At 45.0% G+C, this 17548-nt stretch overlaps 1 protein-coding gene across 1 annotated transcript in view; it reads right to left on the bottom strand.

Moving 5' to 3' along the window:
• Window positions 1-2957: 2957 nt before the first annotated feature.
• The window catches only part of LOC137326090 (intelectin-1a-like), a 38466-nt gene continuing 23875 nt past the window's right edge, over window positions 2958-17548 (bottom strand). Inside the window, exons 5-7 of the mRNA XM_067990968.1 lie at window positions 15782-15902; window positions 3519-3622; window positions 2958-3213 (exon numbers count right to left, since the gene is read on the bottom strand). Of these exons, the coding sequence (XP_067847069.1) occupies window positions 3073-3213; window positions 3519-3622; window positions 15782-15902 (366 nt within the window). The 3' untranslated portion in view covers window positions 2958-3072. The remainder of the gene's footprint in view (window positions 3214-3518; window positions 3623-15781; window positions 15903-17548) is intronic.

The following is a 17548-nucleotide window of genomic DNA, read 5'->3' as shown; positions in this document are numbered from 1 at the left end:
CAGTCCTCTGGCACCACCCCCATATCTAAGGAGGATTGGAAGATTGTGGCCAGAGCCTCTGTAATTTCCACCCTTACTTCCCTCAGTAACCTAGGATGCATCTCATCAGGACCGGGTGACTTTTCTACTTTGAGTATTGCCAACCTTTTAAATACCTCCTCTTTATCGATTTTTATTCTATCCAACATCGCTACTACCTCCTCCTTTACTGCTACAATGGCAGCATCCTCTTCTCTAGTGAAGACTGATGCGAAGTATTCATTTAGTACCTCAGCCATGCCCTCTGTCTCCACAAGAAGATCTCCTTTATTGTCCCTAATCAGTCTCACCCTTCCTTTGACTGCCCTTTTACTATTTATATGTTTCTAAAAGACTATTGGGTTCCCTTTGATGTTAACCACTAATCTATTCTCATATTCTCTCTTTGCCCCTCTTATTCCCTTTTTTAGATCTCCTCTGTACTTTCTGTATTCAGCCTGGTTCTCTACTGTATTGCAAACCTTACATTCATCATACGCCTCCTTTTTCTGTTTCATTTTAATCTCTATATCTTTAGTCATCCATGGAGCTCTAGCTTTGGATGCCCTTCCTTTCCTCCTCCTAGGAATGTGTCTACTCTTTTCGCAAACCAACTTTTTCTTGAAGGCCTCCCATTGTTCAATTACTGTTTTGCTTGCCAATATTTGGATCCAATCCACCTGGGCAAGATCCCTTTTAACTCACCTGAAATTAGTCCTCCTCCAGTTAAGCATTTTCATACTTGATTTTTCCTTGTCCTTTTCTATAACTATTCTAAATCTAATGATATTATGATCACTGTTCCCCAAATGCTCCCCTACTGAAACACGCTCCACCTGCCCCACTTCATTCCAGCATTTTCTGTTTTTATTTCCGATTTCCAGCATCTGCTGTATTTTGCTCACCATTCTGTACATCTGTACACCCATACATCCATCTATTCATTCATCCATATATCACTCCCTCATCCATCAAATCACCCTTCCAGCTATCTGTCCATCCATGAAAACTTCTTCCTGTCATCCATCTACCTATTGATCCATCCTTCAGTCCACACATCGATCTGTCCACCTGCCCATCGATTCATCAGTTAACAAAACAATGAAGTGCGTTCTGCTATGCTGGTGACAATTGAGCACACCATTTGAATGTTGAAAGCAATTATGAGTAAAAAAAAATGTAAGTACGGTTTTTGCTCAATGTCACTTCAGGAGGAAAACTGATCACATGCAAAAATAAACGTGGATTGAGAGGAATGAGCCCCTGACCCATCTCCTGCTTCCACCTGCCCTAGGTATGCCATGCGTACTGAAGGCGGTAAATCTTGCCCTTGCTGTTTTTGACTCTGTTTATTGACAGGATCAGTTTCTTCTTATTGTACTTGCCTATATATAACATTGTGATGGTATTAATTTCATTATTACAGATGCATTTTTAAAAAGTGATGTTCGCTAACGTATCTCTACTTAAAACTAAGTCTTTGATGTAAGTTTGGAGTTAATTTACACTTCACAGTGTTATTCTGCGGTCCTGTTGTTTACAGGCCTGGCTTGGTTTACAATATCTTTTAAGCTGGAGTATGTAGGATAATTTGAAATGAGCTAATTTAGGCATCAAAGGGATGAATCCCTGACATTGTGCTCTGTGAGTATCCCTCTTGCCCAAAACCCAAGAGCACAGAACCAGGCTCATAGGTCTAAGCTCAACTCTTGATTTCATAGGAGAGCAGGTTTTTGCAGTTTTAGAGTCTGCCGTACAAATAAGCTCTGGGCAAAGTAGAACACCAACCTTTCAAAACAGATGTTAGTCAGTCTACAACAGATTCCCTGCGGTGTTCATTCAGTGATGGCCAATTTAAATTGGGAGGCCTCTATGCAATGCAGAATAGTGCTCTTTAAAGCAGGTTGGCTGATCAGAGTTTGGATTCTATTCTTGACAAACTGCATCTTGTGCATTATAGCAATTGAATATTTTTTTGCTGTTGCTGCTGTTTTTCTGTAATCCAGCAACTCCTTCAGTGATCACATCCGGCAATAGTGTTCTTGCTGCCGTCAGTTGCTTACCTCAGCTGCAAGCACAATGCTCAGGTATTTCACTGGGCCTATCACTGGCTGTCCTGGATATGGTGAAGGAAGAAAAGTTTTGGCAGAGTGGAGGAAAATCAGATACTTTTGCTTCTCCGGCATCTGGTGCTTACCCGCCATCGGCCCTGGAAGTACAATTTCCATCCCAGTCTCAACTATTTGGGCATGGTAGTAGAGACCTACCTTCACCCTACGTGCTTCAGCATGGAAACTGTTGCCGAGTTGTGCCTGAGCTGCAGACTACATCAGAAGTCACACTGAAACTGTATCATGCCCTAGTCAGACTGCACCTTGAGTACTTTGTCAAGTTCTGGGCACCGAGGTACAGGGGAGACATTGGAACACTGGAGGCAGTTCAGAGAAAAGCCTAAAGGTCAGAGGTCTGAGGCATGAGGGTAAATGGAGAAACTTGGGCTTTTCAACCTTGAAAGGAAATGTCCTTTTAAACTGAGATATGGACAACACTCTCTCCTGCTTGTTCTTTTTCATGGCTACACAGCAGGCAGTTTAGCTTTTACAGGTACCTGTCACCAGAGCCCATCTCCTGAAATCTCTAGCATTCCTAAGAAGCCTTTTTGTACAAAGTCACTAAATATGATAATGTGAATGGTACAGTAATCTGTCGAAACAAACTGACAACAATATGGCAGGATTTACAATTCTAGTTTATTGAGAGCCTATCAGGAATATGGTGAAGAGTCACTTCAGCATTAAGTACAAGATGATTGACAAATCCTTGGCATGATCAGTGATCACGTGATTAATGATTTCTCCCCCAAACCAAGCACTAAATATTGTACAATTTACCTCTTCATTCAATTTCGGGATTATGCCAATTCCTGAATGCAGAACAGAGCAGAGGACTACATCAAATCCAGTTTTTAAAAATACTTTAAATGCTAAATTCTGTGGAGTTTCCTTCAATCATTCAGTGTACTAGGAAGAGAGCCCAATGAAGATGTGGCTTGTATTATCGGTAGAAGATCAGCACAGCTGCTTCTATGATCTCCTTTGATGCACCCTTGCCGTACCCATCCCAGTCAAATGCTGTGAAATCTCCACACTGCCTTGGGCTTCCCTCAGGAAAGTATCCTCCGCCTCCGATACAGACCTACAAACAAATAATTTGAAATATTTTAACTGTCAGTTCCAGCAATGGCCCAGTGGGCAAAGGCACCAGTCAGTGTGGCATTGAGGTATATGTTGAACTGTGCAAAACAAGAAAGTCCCAGGTTCAATTCCTCCAACCACCATGAGTTAATTGATCTCATTTGGGGCAGTGTTAGTTTAGAGAGGGGAAAATTCATCAGGCTCAGCAGTGATGGACTTTGTCTTTTCTTATTTTCTATTTGCTCATCCATAGGTCCATCCATCCATTCCTCTATCATCCCTCTCTACTGTAATACCCCTACTTACATGTTCCGGATTGCATCCTTTGTATTTCATTCCAGAACACATGGCTAGTGCTGCCTTTTCATTGTTGAACACCCTGAATTGCACAAAGCCAGGTTCGAATTCTCCTGTAAACACATATTAGAAGACATAATTATTTGTATATAAAAAGTCATGCATCTAGCACACACCTGTCACACTTCAGATGTCACACTGCAAAGAGTTACAAGTAGAAAAAAAGGGGAAGATATCCAATTATTCTCTGCTGTTTTTGACCTTGATAACTGGGATTTTCAAACAGCTGTATTTGAGCTCAGGACGTGCTATTTAACCATTTCCACACATTGGCCATAAAGGAATAGGTCAGGTTAAACACAACTCCATTTTACTGCTAAGCATCACAACTGTACTTCAGACCCTTTATTACACAGGAGCAACATCATAAAAGAAGAAAGAAAGAACTTACATTTATATAGCACCGTTCACAACCTCAGGACTTCCCAAAGTGCTTTACAGTCAATGCAGAACTTGTGAAGTGTAGTCACTGCTGTAATGTAGGAATCACAGCAGCCTATTTGTGCCCAGCAAGGACCCACAAACTGCAATTGGATAATGTCCAGATAATCTGTTTTTTAGTGATGTAGGTTGAGGGATAAATGTTGGCCAGGACACCATGGAGAACTCCCCTGCTCTTCTTTGAATAGTGCTGTGGGATCGTTTAAATCCACCAGACAGGGCCACAGTTTAAAATCTCATCCAAAAGACAGCACCTCCTACAGTGCAGCACTCCCTCAGTACTGCACTGAACTGTCAGCCTGGAGTATCTGGTCTCTGGATTGGGACTTGAATCCACAACCTTATGAGAGAGGCAAGACTGCTACCACTGAGCTACGGTTGACACCATGGGAGCTCAGCTAATTTCAAAAAGAAAACCCAATCAAATCAATCACGAGGCTGGTACCTGATAGTCCCTTCTGTCATTGTCACCGGATAGTTCTGTTCCACTAGCCTGCTTTTGCTCTTTGAACATTACTGAACCTCTCATTCAGTGCGATCTAGTTACTGATGCAGGGATAATAAAGAATGCATTCAAGATAATATTGTTGTGACAAAAAAAGAAGATTTTTGGCTTTTTTACATAGTTTTTGAGATAGAATTAGAATGACATCTGGCTCTGTCACTAATGTTCAAGATGGCGAATCTGAGGATTTTGTCTTGTGTAACTCCAGTGGTCAGTAGTGGAAATTCAGGTGAGGGGAATCACAGCTGGCTCTCTGTGATTCATCCCCTCCATCCCTGTTCTGGGATTTTCCACTGGAAGTGACGGGGGCCTTAGAATCACTCTAGTATAGGTGGGCATATTCAAAGGAGATGCAAATGATGAGAATATATCTTGCACCAGAGCAACCCTGGACTGTAGAAATGCCGTGGTGTTCTTAGTATCAAGGGTTGCGACAGCAATAGGGGGATTTAAAATTTAAAGGGCCGCTTTAGTTTATGCAATGAAATGCAGGGGTGTTGATTTCATTGGCTGAAGTGGGATTTGGCAAAAATGGGAGAAAAAAATGACTCTGTTATTTTCCTCCCCCCTCCCCCCACAAAACAGAGGTGGGAGTCCTCGGTAGCCTGTCGAAAATATGTTAAGCAGCCTGACCCCAGAAAATCGGCCAAGGTCAGGATCAGAGCCACTGGGCAAGCATGAAAGCCCGTCCTACGAACCCAATATCTGGATTGTGCCATTGTAAAAAATCCCAATCACATTGTCTGCACGATCTGCAGATTGCTTGAGATAAGGGGGCTTTGTTGTAGGAAATATTCAATGTTATAAGCTTAGCACCTATGCGGGACTCAGACATTGTATGTAGGGCTAGATTTTACGTCCATTGACATTGACTTTTGATCCAGAATGATTGACAGCACGATCTTTGGAGATTCATGCTGGGAATTTCCCCAATCGACCACCGTAACTTTGGCGGAAGGTTGGTAGCTCGGTGCTACCCACTTTACATGTCTATCCAGAATTTCCACTGATTTTTCGCTGGAGTTACAGCAGCTGATTGGGAGACCCCCCGCCACATCCCGAGGACATTCCAGGCGTCAGAAACTATATAAAAATTGTAGGATTTTCCTGTACTTATTCAACTCATTGGGCACACTGGAATTTTGCATATACAACATTTTGGGCGATAAATTCGGCCGTGTAGCGCCCAAAATGTCGTATATGTAAAATTCCATTGTTTCGGTGCTACACGGCCTCTCTGACATCCAAGATGGCGTCTTGGCCATTTTGGTATAGGAATTAGCGCATGCGCAAATACCGAATGCTGGAAGCATGTAAAGTAGGGAGAAAACGTGTGCAATCAGTGTGCAACGCTGATTTAAAGTGATACACACCATTTTGGATCTTAACGCTCAACTCAACGCACAGTCTTAACCCCGACCATTTGAACATGTCTTACAGTGCTTGAAGGACCCCCCCACCAGCACTATTTAAAGGGGCCATGCAGGTGTAGTAGGTTAGTTGCTGGATTATTGCTTCTGGCTGCTGGTGGAGTAGTAAGCGTTTTTTGAAGCTCCCTATACTTACTGAGAGTTCTTAGACTACATTTGAGAGTGGTTTGGCAGGTATTGCCTTACGGTTCAGAAAGTTAAAACCATGATTGAATAGCATTCCAGGCAACCATGGGTGGTCTGCTAGGGCTCCCGCTGGGCCTTGAGCATGACTGGGAGCATGCAGAGAGGCCACTCATAGCAGGTTAAGCTGCGAGGAGATGGAGGACGAGGAGGCGCAGGGCACTGAGCAGGAGGCCCTACCTAATGAGGGCCTTCAGGGAACAATTCTCTTACCTCAATGTGACCGAGGAGGATTGCATCCGATGCCTGAGGTTCACCAAGGAAGCCATGACCAAGATCTGTCAACTGGTGCGGCCACAACTGCCGCCTCAGAGCAGGGTGAGGACAGCATTGCCTGTGGCTGTGAAGGTCACTGTGGTGCTGAATTTCTACAGCTCGAGCATTTCACCCAACTCGGCAAGTCAAAGACTGGCTACAGGGTGACAAGGGCTATCCCCTCATGCCGTGGCTCATGACACTGGTCAGGAACCCATACACACGTGCACAACAGGCCTATAATGAGAGCCATACTGCCACACACAACATTGTGGAGCACATCATAGACCTCCTCAAACAACAGGTATGAGGAGTGAGTTGGCTATGATGGATTGGGGAGCTTCATTAAAAGGCATGACGGTGGATAGGCAATGGCTAACATTTAAGGAACGAATGCATGAATTGCAACAATTATACATTCCTTTCTGACGCAAAAACACAAAAGGAAAAGCGGCCCAACCATGGCTAACAAAAGAAATTAAGGATAGTATTAGATCCAAAGAGGAGTCATATAAAGTTGCCAGAAAAAGTAGCAAGCCTGAGGATTGGGAGCAGTTTAAAATTCAGCAAAAAAGGACCAAGAGATTGATTAAGAGGGGAAAAATAGAGTATGAGAGTAAATTCGCAAGGAACATAAACGTGGACTGTAAAAGCTTCTACAAGTACGTAAAAAGAAAAAGATTAGTGAAGGCAAATGTAGGTCCCTTACACTCAGAAACGGGAGAGCTTATAATTGGGGAGAAGGAAATGGCGGAGCAATTAAACAAATTCTTTGGTTCTGTCTTCACAGAAGAGGACACAAATAACTTCCCAGAAATGCTAGGGAACCAAGGGACTAGTGAGAAGGGGGAATTAAAGGAAATTAGTATTAGTAAAAAAAGTACTGGAGAAATTAATGGAACTGAAAGCCAATAAATCCCCAGGACCTGATAATCTGCATCCCAGAGTACTAAAAGAGGTAGCCATGGAAATAGTGGATGCATTAATTGTCATCTTCCAAAATTCTATAGATTATGGAACAGTTCCTGCAGATTGGAGGGTGGCAAATGTAACCCCACTATTTAAAAGAGGGAGAGAGAAAACAGGGAACCACAGACCGGTTAGCCTAACATCAGTAGTAGGGAAAATGCTAGAGTCCATTATAAAGGATGTGATAACAGGACACTTAGAAAATATCAACGGGATTAGACAAAGTCAACATGGATTTATGAAAGGGAAATCATGTTTGACAAACCTACTGGAGTTTTTTGAGGATGTAACTGGTAGAATAGATAAGGGAGAACCAGTGGATGTGGTTTATTTGGATTTTCAGAAGGCCTTTGATAAAGTCGCACATAAGAGGTTAGTGTGCAAAATTAAAGCACATGGGATTGGTGGTAATATACTAACATGGATTGAAAATTGGTTAACAGACAGGAAACAGAGAGTAGGAATAAATGGGTCTTTTTCGGGATGGCAGGCAGTGACTGGTGGGACACTGCAGGGATCAGTGCTTGGACCCCAGCTATTCACACTATATATCAATGATTTGGATGAGGGAACCAAATGTAATATTTCCAAGTTTGCTGATGACACATAACTAAATTGGATTGTGAGTTGTGAGGAGGATGCAAAGAATTCTCTACCACAGAAGGCTGTGGAGGCCAAGTCACTGAATATATTTAAGAAGGAGCTAAATAGATTTCTGGACACAAAAGGCATCAAGGGGTATAGGGAGAGAGCGGGAATATGGTATTGAGATAGAGGATCAGCCATGATCATATTGAATGGCGGAGCAGGCTCGAAGGGCCGAACGGCCTACTCCTGCTCCTATTTTCTATGTTTCTATGTAACGCTTCCGCTGCCTGGACCGGTCTGGAGGAGCCCTGCAGTACTCCCGAGTGGGTGGGCAGATTCGTGGTGGTACGCTGCATGCTGCACAACCCATTATGAGGGACCAGTCTTTGCCAGACCCACGATAGCAGCAGTCTGAGCTTCCAAGACAGCAGTCTGAGCGGTAAATGCAGCAGTCAGACCTTGGATGGCAGATGTTTGTGCTGCAATGGAAGCTGTGACATCATTCATCAGACGCTGCATCATGGTGGGTTCCACAGGGGTGCTGATGGAGGTGACCACCCGTTACATGTTGGAAAGGATGGGCTCCAAGTTCTGCACAAAGCCCTGCCCCAAGTTGGAGCTGGACTCCTCCATGCCCCTTCTCATTGTGCGCAGGCTTTCTGGCAGGATTTCCGGTGCCCCAAGCATTTGTTGGTGTACGTCCCTCAGCCGTCTCTGTAGCCTGGCCCATCGAAATCCTCATCCTCCAGCGAGCTGGCACCTGTGGTATCCGTTCCCCCCGCCCCGGCCCATGTGCACTTGTGCTCGGTGTCTCACCACATGCAGATCCCTCCTCTAAGCTAACCTCTAAAGTACACACAGTGTCAGTCTCTGAGCTGGTGGCTGCAAGTGTCAGATTGAGTGACGGTGTGGCTTCAGTGTCCTCCTCCTCCTCCTCCTCCTCCTCCTCGGAGGGTGCTGCCACGATGTTCTTGGGTATCTGCAATGACAAACGGAAACAGGTTGAGTTGTTTTATGGGGAGAGGAGCAAGTAAGACGTGCTTGCTGACAGCATCTGCAGCACGTGAGTCAGAAAAAATTATGGGAGGAGGGAGATGTGGAAAAGGAGAAGGAGCATTAGATATGCAGAGACCCCCTTCATCGGGACCTCCAGTGCGGCATGTTGTCATGGCTGTAGCGACGGCCCACCCAGAGATCTAAAGCACAGTCTCCACCCTCAGGTCTCTCCTGCTGCCGGCTGTTATGCGCCACTTTCTCCTGCAAGACAGAGGACAGTGTGTCAGTGAGTATCCTGCAAGGTGTGTGGATGATGTGCCTGTCGTGGTCGAATAGCTGCCAGTTTGTGTGCCCTGTGAGCGGTGGTTGTGTGGCCTGCAAGTGTGGTATTATGTGCGGGTGAGATGCAGCATGCCGAGTGCAGCATTGAGTATGGATGGGCAGTGTTTGTTGGTGGGTGGGTGATGGGGAATGTGATGCGTGGAGCAGTGGTGCAGTTGGTAAGATGTGTCACTTGACACTTGCATTCACTCACCTTGACCACTCGTGTCAAATCATTGAACTTCTTTCGGCACTGCACCCAGGTGTGTGGTGCAATGCTCCTGGCGTTGACTTCCTGTGCCACAGCCTGCCAGTATCTGCAATCTGGAGGGTCTCCTGCCACCCTGCCACATGTTGGCTCTCCTGTCATCTATCCCTTCCACCAGGGCTTCCAGTGAATCATCGGAGAAGCATGGAGCTCTCTCTCGTGTCAGTCCTGCTATCCTCGTGGCCATTTTTCCTTCCTCCTAGAAAGCTGTGTACCTGCCATTTGAAATGTGCCTCTGCACCTTTAAGATGTGCAGGCTGCTGATGACGTGCGCTGTGCACACCCCATTTCCAACTTTCTCATTCTCCGTGCAGCCTCTCGGCAATGCGGGTAGCGCTGGCTGCATGGCGATATCACGGTAAGTAGCAGGCAGCACGAAGCTCACGTGCTGCCTGCGTAGGGGTCATCGGAAGCGGGGTACTAGCACATCACAATACCCCTGCCCAAAAATGGCTCTTATCAAATTTTTCCCCCTTTATCTCAAACATCTATCAAGAGACAAACTTTACTGTTTCATCCAAAAGTTCCATTGAATATCAAATTCAATGAAGACACTGTTCTAAAATAGTTTTAAGTTAACTGTTTTGAACTTCACTGTTTTTATATATTTTGTGAATTAGTGTCTTGCTGTAATGTTTTGCTTCAAATTTGGAAGTAAATTTAATCAAATACTTTTAGCCTGAACATATTGTTCGGCTTTCAAAGGAAGGAGGCACACCTGGTGGGCCTACATATTCCCCAATGTGCTATATGCTATGTTAAATCTTTGCCTGTTATTCAATTCAAAACACCAAATAAAGAGTTACGTTTCAGTTGATAAGGGACTCAGCCTGCATCGTTCAATAAGTTTCCCTCTGAAATGACTTTTTTGACTCTGAGGTTAAAGATCCCTAACTGATCAAGTCATTCCTCATAGCTCTTCCTTCTGATACCAGGGATCAGGCTTATTGCTTTTCTCTGCATTACCTCTAGGGTCTGGATGGCCCTCTTTTTAAAATATTCATGCTGGGGTTATGGGCATCGCTGGCAAGGCCAACATTTATTGCCCATTCCTAGTTGCCCTTGAGAAGGTGGTGGTGAGCCTTCTTCTCCAACTGCTGCAGTGCAGTTGGTGAAGGTACTCCCACATTGCTGTTAGGTAATGAATACAGGACTTTGACCCAGAAACGATGAAGGAATGACGATATATATCCAAGACGGGATGGTGTGTGACTTGGAGGACAATTTGGAGGTAATGGTGTTCCCATACACCTGCTGCCCTTGACCTTCCAGGTGATAGAGGTTATAGATTTGGGTAGTGTTGTTAAAGAAGCCTTGGTGAGTTGTTGTAGTGCACTGCGTAGATAGTACACACTGCTGCCATGGTACGCTGGTGGTAGAGGCAGTGTATTTTTAAAGTGTTGGATGGGCTGCCGATCAAGCTGACTGCTTTGTCCTGGATCATGTTGAGCTTCTTGACTGTTATTGTAGCTACATCCATCCAGGCAGATGGAGAGTATTCCATCAAACTCCTGACTTGTATCTTGTAGGTGGTGGAGAGGCTTTGGGGAATCAAGAGGTGAGCCACATGCTGAAGAATACCCAGCCTCTGACCTGCTCTAGTAGCCACGGCATTTATGTGGCTGGTTCAGTTGAGCTTCTGGCCAATGGTGACCCCCAAAATGATGATGATAGGAGATTCAGCGATGGTCATGCCATTGAATGTCATGGGAGGTGTTTAGACTCTTGTTGGAGTTGGTGTTTGCCTGGCATTTGTGTGGCGCAAATGTTATTTGCCACTTATCAGCCAAGCCTAGATGTTATCCAGGTCTTGCTGCATGCAGGCACGGACTGCTTCATTATCTGAGGAATTGTGAATGGAGCTGAACACTGTGCAATCATCAGTGAACAGCCCCACTTCTGACCTTATGATGGAGGGAAGGTCTCTGTTGAAGCAGTTGAAGATAATTGAGCCGAGGATGCTGCCCTGAGGAACTCCTGCAGTGATGTGCTGGGGATGAGATGATTGGCCTCCAACAACCAGTACCATCTTTCTTTGTGCCTGGTGTGACTCCAGTCACTGGAGAGTTTTCCCACTGATTCCCATTAACTTCAGATTTACTAGGGGCTCCTTGATGCCACATTCAGTTGAATGCTGCCTTGATGTCAAGGGCTGACACTCTCACCTCACCTCTGGAATTCAGCTCTTTGTCCATGTTTGGACCAAGGCAGTAATCTGGCCTGGAGCCGAGTGGTCCTGGCAGAACCCAAGCTGAGTATCGGTGATGCTCATAAGATGACCTTATGTTGTGGTGACCGGAACTCTCTGTGATACTCCAGATGCAGGCTGACCGGGTCACAGCTTTAGCATAACCTCTATGGATTTGAACTCATCTGATTTGGCAACTTAACCCAGCATTTCATTGGCTTTCCTTATTGCTGCCTCTAGCTGTTTAGATATGGTTAATGACGAGTCAACCAACACCCCTAAATACTGTTCAGTTTTCCCATTGGCATAGAGTGCACATGTCTCCTAGCTTTACTTCCAATATGCTCTGGAATGCACTGCCTGACAGGGTGATGGAAGCAGATTCAATAGTAATTTTCAAAAGGGAATTAGATATATTTTAGAAAAGGAAAAAAATTACAGGAAAGAGCAGGAGAGTGGAACTAATTGGATAGCTCTTTCAAAGAGCCAGCACAGGCAAGATGGGCTGAATGGCATTCTGTAAGATTCCATGATTTTCAATGTTCTATCTTGTACTTCTCTGTATTGAACTTCATTTGCCACCAGTCAGCCCAGATGCAAATCCTGTTAAACTCTCTTTTGAAGGTCTTGGATGGGGCCAGCTGAATGGCATTTACTCTGTCTGTTACTTTCATATGGATTGTGTGCTAATTCTTTATGGATAACAGAACATCATGGGATAACCTGGCAGAATTCAGAGAGTGCAGGGGGAAATTGAAAAAGGATTTAAGAAGGGCAAAGAGAGAATATGAGAGAAGATTAGCGGGTAACATAAAAGGGAGCCCAAAAATCTTTTATAAACATATAAAAAGTAAAAGGATAGTTAAAAGAACGGTGGGGCTGATTCGGGACAAAAAAAGGGAATCTTCATGCAGAGGGCATGAGTGAGGTACTGAATGAATACTTTGCATCTGCCTTCACAAAAGTAGAGATATTGGATAGAATAAAAATAGATAGAAAGGAGGTGCTCAGTAGGTTGGCATCACTCAAAGTTAACAAGTCACCTGGTCCAGTTGGGATGCATTCTAGATTGCTGAGGGAAGCAAGGGTGGAGATAGCAGAAGCTCTGACCACAATCTTTCAATCCTCCTTGGATATGGGAGTGGTGCAAGAGGACTGCAGGAGTGCAAATGTTACACCCCTGTTCAAAAAAGGGGAGAGGGTTAAACCTGGTAACTACAGGCCAGTCTAACATCAGTCGTGAGAAAACTACTAGAGATCATTGTCAAGGACAAAATTAATTCTCACTTGGAGAAGCACGGATTAATAAGGGACAGCCAGCATGGATTTGTTAAAGGCGCATCATGTCTGACTAACCTGATTGAGTTCTTTGATGAAGTATCAGAGAGGGTTGATGAAGGTAGTGCAGTAGATGTTATATATATGGACTTTCAAAAGGCATTTGATAAAGTACCACATAACAGATTTATTCAGAAAATAGAAGCACATGGGATTAAAGGGACGGGGGTAACTTGGGTACGTAATTGGCTAAGGGATAGGAAGTAGAGAGTTGTGGTGAACGGATGTTTTTCTGACTGGAGAGAAGTATGTAATGGGGTCCCCCAGGGATTGGTATTAGGACCATTGCTTTTCTTGTTATATGAAAATGACCTGGACTTAGTTATAGGGAATACAATTTCGAAGTTTGCGTTTGATACAAAACTTGGCAACATAGTAAATAGCGAGGAGGGTAGTAGCAGACTTCAGGAGGGCATAGTCAGACTGGTGAAATGGACAGAGATATGGCAGATGAAATTTAATGCGGTTCAGTGTGAAGTGATGCACTTTGGGAGGAACAACACGGAGAGGCAGTATAATCTAAATGGTACTATTTTGAGGGGGTCCAAGAGCAGAGAGACATGGGAGCGCATAGTCACAAATTTTTGAAGGTGGCAGGGCAAGGCAGTTAATAAAGTGTATGGGATACTTGGCTTTGTAAATAGGGGTATATTGAATTCAAAAACAAGGAAGTCGTGCTAAACCTTTACAAATCACTGGTTAGGCCTCAACTGGAGTATTTTGTACAATTCTGGGCACCACACTTTAGGAAGGATGTCAAGGCCTTGAAGAGGGTGCAGAGGAGGTTTACCTGGATTACACCAGGGATGAGGAACTTCAGTTCTGTGGAGAGATTGGAGAAGCTGGGATTGTTCTCCTTACAGCAGAGAAGGTTAAGGGGAGGCCTAATAGAGGTATTCAAAATTATGAGGGGTTATGATAGAGCAAGTAGGGAGAAACTGCTTCCTCTGGCAAGAGGGTCAATAACCAGAGGTCATAGATTTAAAATAATTGGCAAAAGAACTAGAGGGGAAATGAGGAGAAATGTTTTCACACAGAGGATTGTTAAGATCTGGAGCACACTACCTGAAAGGGTGGTGGAAGCAGATTCCATAGGAACTTTTCAAACGGCAATTGGACATTTACTTGAAGAGGACTAATTTGCAGGATGATGGAGTGTGGCATTAAATTGGACAGCTCTTTCAAAGAGCCGGCACAGGCACAATGGGCCGAATGGCCTCCTTCTGTGCTGTAAGATTCTATGATTCTATCCCAAGAGTTGAAAGTCGTATATCCCTGAAACTTGATGACAAAACAAATGCAGTGCCAGAAAATATAATCTGTGGGTCAGTGCTGGAATGGGACGGGTGCTGCTGCATGCTGCATGAGGTGGGTTCCCTTATTTGCACCCTGTTTACTTTTCCAGAAGGACAGCAGCTGGCAGGAGGTGACTGCCATGTTCATTGCTTATGTATAGTACCTTCAAGACTTGGGAACGGAGGTAGAAGCAGATGGCGAAACTTAAGAGCTGTGCCAATGCTAGACTACCTAGAAGTATCATATAGCAGGTGGGAGGCCCAAGCATGCGAGAAGCAGAGGTTGCCTGTCAATCTGCTACACATCTACTGCTGGTATTCTGAACTTGGCAATTCTTTCATTTCTCACCATGCATATCCATGCTCCAGCAGAGCACATATTCAAGCCAAAACTTTGAACTACACCCCATGGCACAATGACATCTTAAAAGGGCTTCACACAGTGAACAATTTGAATACTTTTGGCTGCGTGGTGCATGGTCAGGTGTTGGCATACAGGATGAGCTTCAGGTTAGGGACCTGTCTCTCTCTAGCACCTCAAGACTGCTTCTCTGCTCGCAGAAGAATATGGCACCTAATAGAACAGAACAGACATAAACTAGAGGAGCGCTCAAAGCCATCAGCTTCCTTTGACAAGGCCAGCTTGGACATCAAAACAAAAGCAAAATACTGTGGATGCTGGAAACCTGAAATAAAAATAGGAAATGCTGGAAACATCAGCAGGCCAGGCAGCATCTGTGAGAGAAACAGGGTTAATGTTTCAGGTCGATGACCTTTCATCAGAACTGCTCATCACCAAGGTCTGCCTTGGTGTCCTAGTCAGGATTTATCCCTCAGTCAACATCACCACGCTCGCTGCTTGTGGGAACCTTGCTGTGTGCAAATTAGCTGTTGCATTTGCCTGCAAAAAACAGTAGCTCAAAAAGTTTGATTCGTTGGCTGTGAAAAGATGTTCTAAGGATGATAAAAGTGCAAGTTCTTTCAGATTGAGCATCTGGCCATTCAAGAGCTGCTTTGCAGCTAATGGCTCCCTTTATACCTACAACAGATCAGTGAGCAAAGCACATAGCACAATTCTGTTCTAAGGGATAGGAGAACACCACAGGGCCACTAAAATATATTGCAAATTATTATAATATTAATGCATGCTATGTGAGACTACTTTAGATTGACTTAAATGGTTAGCCTCAAGATCACATGTTGCGCTGGTCAAGCAAGGATCGGGGATGGTGGGGGGGGGTGGGTGGTGCAGGTGAGGGGTGGGAGGAGAAAGGGAAGGGATTACCTGCCCAATTTCCTGGCCATTGCCTGCCTTCTCCATGGCAAATGGACTGATTCTGCTAACCAGAAAATATACTTTTTTTTGTTTCTGAAGGCAATGCCATTTAATGTTAAAATAGAGTAATTCATTTAAACCTCTGCACATTGCACTTACCCTGAGAAAGAGGCCCGTAAAATTTTTGTATCTTCCGTCCATTGCCGAAGTCATAGGTGATGGGAGTAAAAGGTCCATTATCATCTGAACAATTCCCTTTGTTGTATTCTACAGGATAACGCTGAAATAAAGCATGTTACCCACAGATTGAAAGACCATCAACTTGCCAGTCTCATACTCCCATGCCCCCTCCTTTCTTCCTGTGCCCACTTCTCCCAGCCCCCCTCCGAACTCTGCAATTCTACCCCCCCCATAGTCTTCCTACCCAACCTTTGTCAAACTCATCTCGTCCATTAAAAGCTCACCCCTTGCTCTACCGGACCCGACTAAACCAGTTTCTGATTATCAGATTGACCCAGTAGTAATATTCTAATCTCTGAGTCAGAAGGTTCTAGCTCTACTGCAGGGACTTGACTACATAATCTAGGCTGACACTTCAGTGCAGTTCTGAGGGCATGTTGCATTGTCGGAGGGACATCTTTTGGATGAGATGTTAAACCAAGGTCCTTTTTGCCCATCCCGGTGGATGGAGAAGATCCCACGGCTCTATTTAAAGAAAAGCAGGGTTTTAAAAAATTCGTTCATGGGATGCGGGCATCGCTGGCAAGGCCAGCATTTATTGCCATCCATAATTGCCCTTGAGAAGGTGGTGGTGAGCCGCCTTCTTGAACCGCTGCAGTCCGTGTGGTGAAGGTTCTCCCACAGTGCTGTTAGGAAGGAAGTTCCAGGATTTTGACCCAGCGACGATGAAGGAACGGCGATATATTTCCAAGTAGGGATAGTGTGTGAGTTAGAGGGGAACGTGCAGGTGGTGTTGTTCCCATGTGCCTGCTGCCCTTGTCCTTCTAGGTAGTAGAGGTCGCGGGTTTGGGAGGTGCTGTCGAAGATGTCTTGGCGAGTTGCTGCAGTGCATCCTGTGGATGGAACACACTGCAGCCACAGTGCAACGGTGGTGGAGGGAGTGAATGTTTAGGATGGTGGATGGGGTGCAAATCAAGCGGGCTGCTTTGTCCTGGATGGTGTCGAGCTTCTTGAGTGTTGTTGGAGCTGCACTCATCCAGGCAAGTGGAGAGTATTCCATCACACTCCTGACTTATGCCTTGTAGATGGTGGAAAGGCTTTGGGGAGTCAGGAGGTGAGTCACTCGCCGCAGAATACCCAGCTTCTGGCCTGCTCTTGTAGCCACAGTATTTATATGGCTGGTCGAGTTAAGTTTCTGGTCAATGGTGACCCCAGGACGGTGGGGGATTTGGCGATGGTAATGCCGTTGGAGATGGTCATTTCCTGGCACTTGTCTGGCGCGAATGTTACTTGCCATGTTTAGGGTGGTGGATGGGGTGCCAATCAAGCGGGGTGCCAAAGTTACTTCCCAATGTTATCAGCCCAAGCCTGGATGTTGTCCAGGTCTTGCTGCATGCGGGCACGGACTGCTTCATTATTTGAGGGGTTGCGAATGGAACTGAACACTGTGTAATCATCAGCGAACATCCCCATTTCTGACCTTATGATTGAGGGAAGGTCATTGATGAAGCAGCTGAAGTTGGTTGGGCCTAGGACACTGCCCTGAGGAACTCCTGCAGCAATGTCCTGAGGCTGAGATGATTGGCCTTCAACAACCACTACCATCTTCCTTTGTGCTAGGTATGACTCCAGCCACTGGAGAGTTTTCCCCCTGATTTCCATTGACTTCAATTTTACTCGGGCTCCTTGGTGCCACACTCGGTCAAATGCTGCCTTGATGTCAAGGGCAGTTACTCTCACCTCACC

This window comes from Heptranchias perlo, chromosome 10, assembly GCF_035084215.1.
Source record: "Heptranchias perlo isolate sHepPer1 chromosome 10, sHepPer1.hap1, whole genome shotgun sequence".
NCBI classification, from domain to species: domain Eukaryota; kingdom Metazoa; phylum Chordata; class Chondrichthyes; order Hexanchiformes; family Hexanchidae; genus Heptranchias; species Heptranchias perlo.
This window is presented reverse-complemented; position numbering and strand designations above follow the sequence as displayed.